General features: G+C 42.4%; 1 protein-coding gene across 1 annotated transcript; it reads left to right on the top strand.

Moving 5' to 3' along the window:
- The first annotated feature begins 285 nt into the window (after window positions 1-285).
- KISS1 (KiSS-1 metastasis suppressor) lies at window positions 286-8,872 on the top strand. The gene is made up of 3 exons (XM_088458176.1): window positions 286-364; window positions 3,522-3,630; window positions 7,981-8,872. The coding sequence occupies exons 2-3, from the start codon at window positions 3,537-3,539 to the stop codon at window positions 8,292-8,294; spliced, it is 408 nt and encodes a 135-aa protein (XP_088314302.1). The 5' UTR covers window positions 286-364; window positions 3,522-3,536; the 3' UTR covers window positions 8,295-8,872.
- Window positions 8,873-9,468: the final 596 nt, after the last annotated feature.

Raw genomic sequence — 9,468 nt, 5'->3', positions numbered from 1 at the left:
ATTATTCCAACAAGAATTGATACAAATGTATTTCTTAAATGCATTTAAAAATTCCATAAAATTCCAAAAAATAGGAGCATGAGTTAGCAATATATTATTTCTGCAAGTTAGCTTATGTGATGTGTATTCCAATAAATACGTGTAATACAGAAGTATTTGTTCATAATGGTTACACATTGTTCAGGTGTTTGTCAGTGAAGGGGATTGCTATTGAAGTGCTTATTTCATTTGGTCAGTCTACTGTATATAAGACAGCTGTGTGTGCTGAGAGGAAACCAGAGGGATGAAAGAGCGAGACAGAGCTGACATTGAGTGACCAGTAAACTTGCCTGAAAATAGTGATTGGAACCAGTGGTAATAGAAGGTGAGTGACAGTGGAACTGGGACTGTGGAAGGTTAGGAATAATAATAAGGACAGACAACTGCAAGGTGTCAGATTTTACATTATGCTTTATAGAGAAAGGAAAATGTAAGTGACTAAGGTATAAAGAGCAAGTAACTGAGAGAGATTTTAAAATAAAATGCTCTGAACTGAGAGTGACAGGAAAAGGTGAAGTGTAGGGATGTAGTGTAGGGATGTAGTGTAGGGATGTAGTGTAGGGATGCAATGTAGGGATGCAGTGTAGGGATGCAGTGCAAGGATGTAGTGTAGGGATACAGCTCAATTAATTATGAACCTAATTAACAACTATAACATAATAAACCTAGCCAGGAACTCAATAACGATACTAATAAATTCTGTCATACTGTTGTGAGAGACCTAAGTAGAAATACAAATAAAAAGATACTAACAGTGAGAGATCAGGACACATACAGCAAGGAAATTAAAAATTCAGCTGGATCTATGAGTGAAAAAAACTGCTGTAATGTACACTTCTCCTGCCTCTATTAGGTGCCCTTTCTGAGGGGGTGATGTTTGAAGAATTCTTTGTAGTTAAATACATGATTGATTTGTGACTGGTGCTTGTGGCTAGGTTTGATGTGTCTATCGCTGCAGACTTTGAAAATACTGAAAATAGGATATACTCAGACTTTGACAATACAGATTACAGCAGTCAATAATTCTAAGTTGTTGGCACTCATGATAAGTTCTTTACTAATATATTATATATATATATATATATATATATATATATATATATAATAAATAGACGACCACATGAGACACTTCAAAAAATAAGCTGAATGAATGGATGAGAAAAGTAATGAGTAATCAGATAAATGTTTATGTTAATATATATATATATATATTAACATAAACATTTATCTGATTACTCATTACTTTTCTCATCCATTCATTCAGCTTATTTTTTGAAGTGTCTCATGTGGTCGTCTATTTATAATGATAATGATTACTAACAACATGTTTTAATTGTTGACTGTCCGCTGATTCCTATATTACTGTATCTATAGAAATATATACATATTAGATGCTGTGCAGAGCCCATTTTATTAGTCATTAATGCTAATTAGTCCATTGAGAGAACAATCTGCCTAATGCTGGGTAGTGGGTACACACTTGAGCGACCCTGCGGCCGTCACACTGACCCAATGGCATATTTGGTAAGCAATACACACTTACCAATTAGCCGCTTCATATGTCTTGCCAGACATCACAACTGGGCGGGTATTTAATTTTGCCCGCCCAGTTGTGATGTCAGTGTTTGCAGGTCGTGTGGCCAGTGTACGGGCGGTCGGTGGGTCACCCATACACACAGCCAGACTACCAATATATCTGGATGGGATGATATGTCGGCATCGGCTGCGCTGTGATATGTCTGTGAACAACGTCGTTTACATGTGTGTACACACTGCCAATGCACTTGCGAGATATTGTTTGTCTTTGCTGGATAGTTTAAGAATAACTAATGATACTTGAAATTACTCCTTATATGACTTCTTGGAATCGTCTTTTGAAAACTGAGAATGAATGCAGTCTTTAATGGAGTTGCCCTCTTTGGCAGTAATCTTACCTATACAAATAAGGACTTTAACAATGTTGCAAGATCTGGCATATCCACAGAAAAATTCCTCATTTACTGTAGTAAATTCCAAGTATCACTCTGAGCAAAACAGATTGTTCACTACTTTTTTAAATAAACTAAAAATTTTAAAATGACAATAATTGAGCAGAACTTGTTGGGAGTTTATATTGACAGCTTTGACATTCCAGGTAATGTAACAGAGGCAGTATGTAGAATAAAGCAAATGTGGCAACAGGAGGCTACAACTAGTTAGAATAAAAGGTTATGGGGAAGTAATAGAAGCTGGTACAATGAGGAAGTGGTGAACAACAATTTTAAGGCATGAAGGTATAATGAAACAGGCATTGCCAACATTATAATATAAGGATGTGCATCATACCATAATCCCAAATGAAAATAAAACCTTCAGTGTGATTTAGCAAGCCACCATCTTAATACTATCAGCATATTGGTATCAACAGAGTCAGACCACCCATTCTGACCTTCCAATAGTTCTCCTTTAACAACAGGATCAGAAGGAAGAAAAGTGAGAGAAAAACAGAGATAGAGGAATAATCTAATGCCATGCAAGGTGAATCTCAATCAGGTGAAGAATTGACATTCAGAAACAGGTGGCACAGAAGCATTGTGTTCTGGTGGTGATGGTGAGAACAATGGTAACACTATACAATATACTGGGTTCATGGTGTGCAGGAGAAGTGCTGACTTCACTACTTAGATCCTCGAGATTGTTCTAATAAAACAGTGGTGTCAATGCTGGACTCTGTTGTGGGATTTTGTACCACACCTGCATAAATGTACTGGGGGCCAACATCACCAAGTTATATGTTCCATCGTACAGAAACATCGAAGGTAAGGCAAGCACCAATGTCATATACTGTCCAGCATTAATGAGTTAATGACAAGGAATATTGGTGATTGATCAACCTTTGGCATATCAAACACAATGCTGTGGCAAGCTGACTTAGCCTGGAATTAGCATGAACAAGATGTGCACTGGCAACTGGCCACCCAGAGGCTGCGGTAATGCCTTACCAACACCCAGCTATAGCAACCTCTGGGACTTCTTAGAAGTTTTTCTCCTCTCCGTGACTGCCGTCTTTTCTCAGTATAAGGGGCACATTAGCTAAAACCACTAATAAGTAAAAGTGGGGTGTTGCCCATAGCAGCCATTAGATTATAGCTATTATTTATACAGCACATTTGAGAAAATGATAGTTACAATCTGGTTGCTATGGACAACATGTCCATATTTTCTTTTCAATGTTTAAATCTAACCCTAAGTCACTGACAGGACTGGTACTTGAGGGACGAGACGAGGGAGAAACCAGATGGACACATGCAGGACAATGCTCCTGCATCGGGACAGGGTACACAACTATACAATCCAATGGCCGTTCTCTCGATATTGGATGAACGGCCCGATGATTGCATAGGTCTGTACCAAGCTTTATTTATTATTAAAGTAACTATGTGCCAGCAAAGATGGGAAAGAAAACATAAAATATATTCTAATGCCCAAAATCTCACATCTAGGTGTTCCTGAACAAGATGTTCTTTCCTGCTTTCTCTCTCTTGGTCCTGATGGTTGGAGTTGCCCTGGGAGATCCGGCAGAAGGACCAGACAATACATTCAAATTGACAGGTATGCTTAAATCAGGCATGTGTATATGTATTTGTGTATGTGTATACACTGCTAAGGATACATTTTAAGTTATGATAAAACAGCTCAGAGACCCAACATTTACATTCATTCATATTCCAGTTCACTGTGGATTAATGTTTTTCAGACAATATTCTGTGGCTGATTGATTTCTTAATTACCATCAGTAAAGAATGGGATGTGCTGTGAGAGCTCGCTGTTTGACCAATGATCATCAGTCATCATCATTAGTCGTATAACATCCATAACACTTTACAGTACTTTAAGGCCAAGGGCGTTATCTTGAAAAGTATAATGTATTTTCTTAAAGTCTATTAACCTGATACCATGGCATTGTATGGTAATTCAATGTATACTACAATATGCTGAAAAAAAGATATAAATGACTTCTAACGCTCTGTTAAAGCAAGAACAAAGTACAAGGTTTTGTCTACACATTTAACTATCATTGTTGTTCAATACCCATGTGTACTGTATGTGTAAAATGGAAGACAGCATTGAATAGCAGTGCTTGAATATTAACTGACAGAGCTTGTTCTTGAACTACAATAGATAGGACATCCTGCAGTACAATTAAGCCGTGTATCCACTTGCAGATATAGATGAGCGATTGAACGATTACGATATCGTAATCGTTCAAACGCTCATTAATCGTGCATAAATCGGGCAGTTTAATGTCGGAAACGACCAGCGATGCGCGCTGTTTCCGAACATGCCAGTCAATCTGCCGATAATGACCGATTGGCCATGTTCAGGGATGAGGGAGGGTGTCTGCAGTGAACGACATATCATTCAGTGTAGTCACTACAGGGGAGGAGGAACGACTGTACGATTACAATGTTGTTATCGTACTGTCGTTCCACTATCTGCAAGTAGATACACCGCTTTAAGGGCTTAAGTTGTTTAAGGACCTGATTCAGATATGTACGTTAATGCAATTACGATCTCTCACAGATCGCATTTGCAAAAATATGCTAATGACTCACTTGCTGTCCACAAATGCACAAATGAAAGCATCTCACATCCGTGTTCACGCACAAAATCGGAAACATCAGAAACATCAAACGCAGATCCAGGATTACCATCAGAAATTGTGGGGCCCGGGACTGACAAAATAGGCAGCCCCCCCATAGCCACATTTACCTCTCTCAGTGCACTGATAATAGCATAGCTGACGCTGCTGCTGCTGTGTGCACAGAGAGAGGGGAGGGGGGAGGGGGTTGATGGCAGTGAGTAAGCAGCTGGCACTGCCACAAATGTAAGATTACACACATCATAATGGCAAACCTGCAGCACCATACAGGTTTACTATTATTATTATACATATAGCATCTGGGGAGGTATTAGTGTGCCATTATACAGCACATTCACAGGACAAGGTCATTGTAATAAAATATAGAGCTTGCAGCATTGCTTTTTTTATATAGTGTAGGGACAAGAGAGGGTCAGTGGTCAGTGAGTTTACTAATACACGTAAAGCAGAAAACCTCTCAGACCTGTAATATAGCCGGTGGGGCCCTGCATGACTGCTTACAGAGGTGTGCTAGGTCGGATGGTAGGATGCCATCTATACTTGCCAGGGCCACTTGTATGCATTTGCCCCCAGGTTAAAAGTTGCCAGCCAGCCCCTGCCTCTGTCTCTCAATGACTCCCCTCCACACACACATATTTCCCTCTGTCCCTCCCTCCATTCCCATTCTCTGTCCCTCCCCCCTCTCCCTCCCGCCCACCTTCTCACTTGTACCCAGGGCTGGCCCTAGCCCAAATTTTTTGGTAAGCGAGTAGGTTTTTTGGCGCCCCCCCTATGCAGTGCCCATGGTAGTGGTCCCCCCTGTGCAGTGCCCCTTGTGCCACCATTAGTAAGCTTATACAGTGCCCCCAGTAGTAGTCCCCCCTTGTAGTAGTCCCCCCATTGTTGTGCCCCCAGTGGAGGTTTCCCCCCCATGTAGTACCCCCAGTAGTAGTCCCCCCCCAGTAGTAATCCTCCCTTCAAGTGCCCCCAGTAGTAGCCCCCCTTCAAGTTCCCCCAGTAGTAGTGCCCCCAATAGTAATCCCCCCTTCAAGTGTCCCCAGTAGTCCCCCCTTCTAGTGCCCCCAGTAATAATCCCCCCTTCAAGTACCCCCAGTAGTAATCCCCCCTTCAAGTGCCCCAGTAGTAATCCCCCCTTCAAGTGCCCCAGTAGTAATCCCCCCTTCCTGTGCCCCCAGTAGTAATCCCCCCCTTCAAGTGCCCCAGTAGTAATCCCCCCTTCCTGTGCCCCCAATAGTAATCCCCCCCTTCAAGTGCCCCCAGTAGTAATCCCCCTTCAAGTGCCCCAGTAGTAATCGTCCCTTCTAGTGCCCCCTGTAATCAATCCCTTCAAGTTCCCCCAGTAGTAATCCCCCCTTCAAGTGCCCCAGTAGTAATCCCCCCTTCAAGTGCCCCCAGTAGTAATCCCTCCCTTCAAGTGCCCCCAGTAGTAATCCCCCCTTCAAGTACCCCCAGTAGTAATCCCCCCTTCAAGTGCCCCAGTAGTAATCCCCCCCTTCAAGTGCCCCCAGTAGTAATCCCCCCTTCAAGTGCCCCCAGTAGTAATCCCCCCTTCAAGTGCCCCCAGTAGTAATCCCCCCTTGTAGCCCCCCCCAGTAGAGACACACGTTATAAAAAACAAAACAAAAAAAACCCACTTACCTGAACCCCCCGCTCCTGCTCCCGCCGCCGATATCCGCTACTCCCGACCATTCTCCAGGGCCGCTTTGCATTATGGGAGAGACGTCGTCATGACAACGTCTCTCCCATTACCCACTGCGGGAGCCGGAAGATGGCTCCCGCAGTGGGAGCTACAGCAGCCGATGAGAGTCTGACAGACTCTCATCAGCTGCTGAAACAAACACACAGTTGCCGGCTCCGGCGGCTGTGTGTTTGGCACTGTGTAGCGCTGACCGAACTTCGTCCGGTCAGCGCTACACGCGCGGTGCAGACTGTGTCACAGAGACACAGTCTGCACCACTGAAATCTGCATGGTCGCGGCCGCTGCGCCCTTCACTACGTGGCGCCTTACGCGGCCGCGTACCATGAGTAACCATAGAACCGGCCCTGCTTGTACCATTATTATAATGGGAATCCTCACCAGTGAAGAAATGGTCCTGCTAGTAGGATCTGCCTCTCCCTGCCCCACGTTGGAGGAGGTATCAGCAGTGTTCCCTGTACATAGCCAGCCCCTCAGGATGACCTGGCCTAGAGCGGGTCGGCAGTGCAGAAATCGAGCCATTTGACTGACAGGTGCTCTCCTGCACAGCTGGATCGGGGATGTCTCAAGCACCCAGCAATAATCACTCATTCACCCCTGAGCGGGCCGCAGGGCGTGCTGGGAGTGGAAGAGAGGGTTGTCCCGGGCCGTATTTGAGCTGGAAAATGAGCTCAGTGCGGCCTTGGCCTGTTGTTCAGTGCAGCCCTTACCGTAGGAGCCAGTGGCGGGCCCCCTCTCTGCCCAGGCCCAGGACTCCAGTCCCAGCAGTCCCCTCTGATGGCGGCCCTGTGGAGATTAGGCGTCCATCAGCTTTCTGAGTAAGTATAAGGTGCTGCAGAAACGCAGAGGCCTCTCCTGCTGTGAACAAAGATGCAGTGGCTAATTTATGGATGGTCTGAAAACGGAATTTAATTGGTCCGACGCGCTTGCGTTATACTAACTACCCCCCGTTACCTCCCCCAAATGCTGACTACCTGTCACTCACTTTGCGCAGTCCCGGCTTACACGCATGCGCAATGGTAAATAATCACTTAGTCTGCATGATATCGGCATTGCGTACATCTCTGAATCAGGCCCTTATTTCCACAACATTAATATTTTGTTATTATGAAACAGTGTCTAAATTACAAGGGACATTTTCAAAGAGCCCCTTATAGGATTACATTTATTTATTTAATTTATTACCATTTAATTATAAAGTGCCAGCTACTGTAATTCTGCAGTCCTTTACAATTCATAAACTTGTCTTGATGTTATTAATTTAAAACTTGTGATAAAAACTTGTTGGAACTAAAGTTTATGATCTATAATTTTTGCTATAGTAGTTATGTGATCTCACAGGCTGTGTTTGAAAAATGACAGTTGGGAGCTGATTGGCTGGCACCTTATCACTTTCTTATCAATTTTCACTCTGTCTGCTAACACTGCTTAGTAAATAGACCCCATTATAGTGAAAAGCATAAGAGATAAATATGGATCTCACCAATGAGTATACAGTGTTGATGGTATGGAGTGTGAAGGTCCAGTGTAACAAGTTTGAGAACCACTGAGCTTGGTAAAATAATGACTTAATAGAAATTGATAACATGATACTGTTTTGTAGGAGAAAAAATCAGTATGGCACCTGGGCAGAGCCAGTGGCTCAGTTCTTTGCCATGCCCAAATAAGATGTCTACTACATGGAGAATGGAACAGACACCCATACTAGCCATTTTGTGTCGGAGGAAGAAATCGGTCCCGTCTGGCCAGCTGTGGCCCGCTGATCTATCCCTTCCAAGCCGAGTTATTCCTGCACCGGAAGGAGCCTTCTTGGTAGAAAGAGAAAAGGATCTCTCCACCTATAACTGGAACTCCTTTGGCTTGAGATACGGAAAAAGGGAAACCGGGGCAGTAAATTCTAAAGTTAAAATCTGGTAGTCAATGTAAGATGTATTTCTTTGCTTTTGAAGATCTCAGGATTTTAAACAGTTTTGTGAAGCTTTATCTACTATAGAGATTTACATTTTATGGCATCTTAACTATCTAAGCCATATAAGATAAGGCTGTATTTACACATCTATAGCATAACAATATTTACACAAGGGTATCTACTCATCTGTGAACTCCATTGAATTCATTTTTTTTATTATATTATTGATGTAGAAGCATTCCATTAGATTTCTGCTCTGCAATTCATGAAGGTAGTCCTCCGCTGCCACTCACAGGTCACAGAAAATGTCAGGTGTCAGCTTACTGCCCCTAAATATGTACTAGTTCAAGTTTTTCATATGTTACTGAATAGATTTCACAAAGTATAATAAATGCATAAGATATCACACTATAATAGTATATATTGCCTTCCTATAGCTCTCACAGCCTGTCTCTTACTGTAGGTGTTACTATTTACAGACCAAGAACATCTAGATGTAGAACTGACATATTTTCTCAAACATGGCACCAATGTAGTGGAAACTATTACCTCACAAAATGTGTCAAGCAACCCCCCTTGCTATGTTTAAGAGACTTTGGGGTCTATTTACTAAGCTGTGTCAGGAGATAAAGTGAGCAGTGATAAGGTACCAGCCAATCAGTTCCTAACTGCCATTTTTCAAACACAGCCTGTGACATGGCAGTTAGGAGCTGATTGTCTGGTACCTTATCACCGTTCACTTTATCTCCTAGCACAGCTTAGTAAATAGACCCCTTTATTGTAAATGTATGTGTACCAGCTCTTACGCCCATTTTAATCCAGATTAAACCACATTTACTCAGCTCTCTTAGGTATCTCAGATATCTCTTTCCCATATCACTTTAATCTCCCACTTTACATGTCCTCTACATTCTTTTTTTAATGATTTTTATATACCACAACTTGGCACTATATTTTGTTTTGCATTGTTTCTATTAATGTAGGTTGTCACCAGGTTTTGATTTGTTTTTATCTGTAACTACATCACTTTTAGCCTAGTTACCTTGTTGTGCTTCATTAACTCATCCGCTGTGTCACATGTACATCATTTTTTTAATTTCTTTCTCTTCCTGGCCATGTCTGAAAATATGCACCCACCAGGTTACCAGAAGCATATAAATAGTTAAGTAAAATAAAAACAAA

Source organism: Taudactylus pleione, unplaced genomic scaffold, assembly GCF_031769625.1.
Source record: "Taudactylus pleione unplaced genomic scaffold, aTauple2 ptg000814l, whole genome shotgun sequence".
NCBI lineage: Eukaryota > Metazoa > Chordata > Amphibia > Anura > Myobatrachidae > Taudactylus > Taudactylus pleione.
This window is presented reverse-complemented; position numbering and strand designations above follow the sequence as displayed.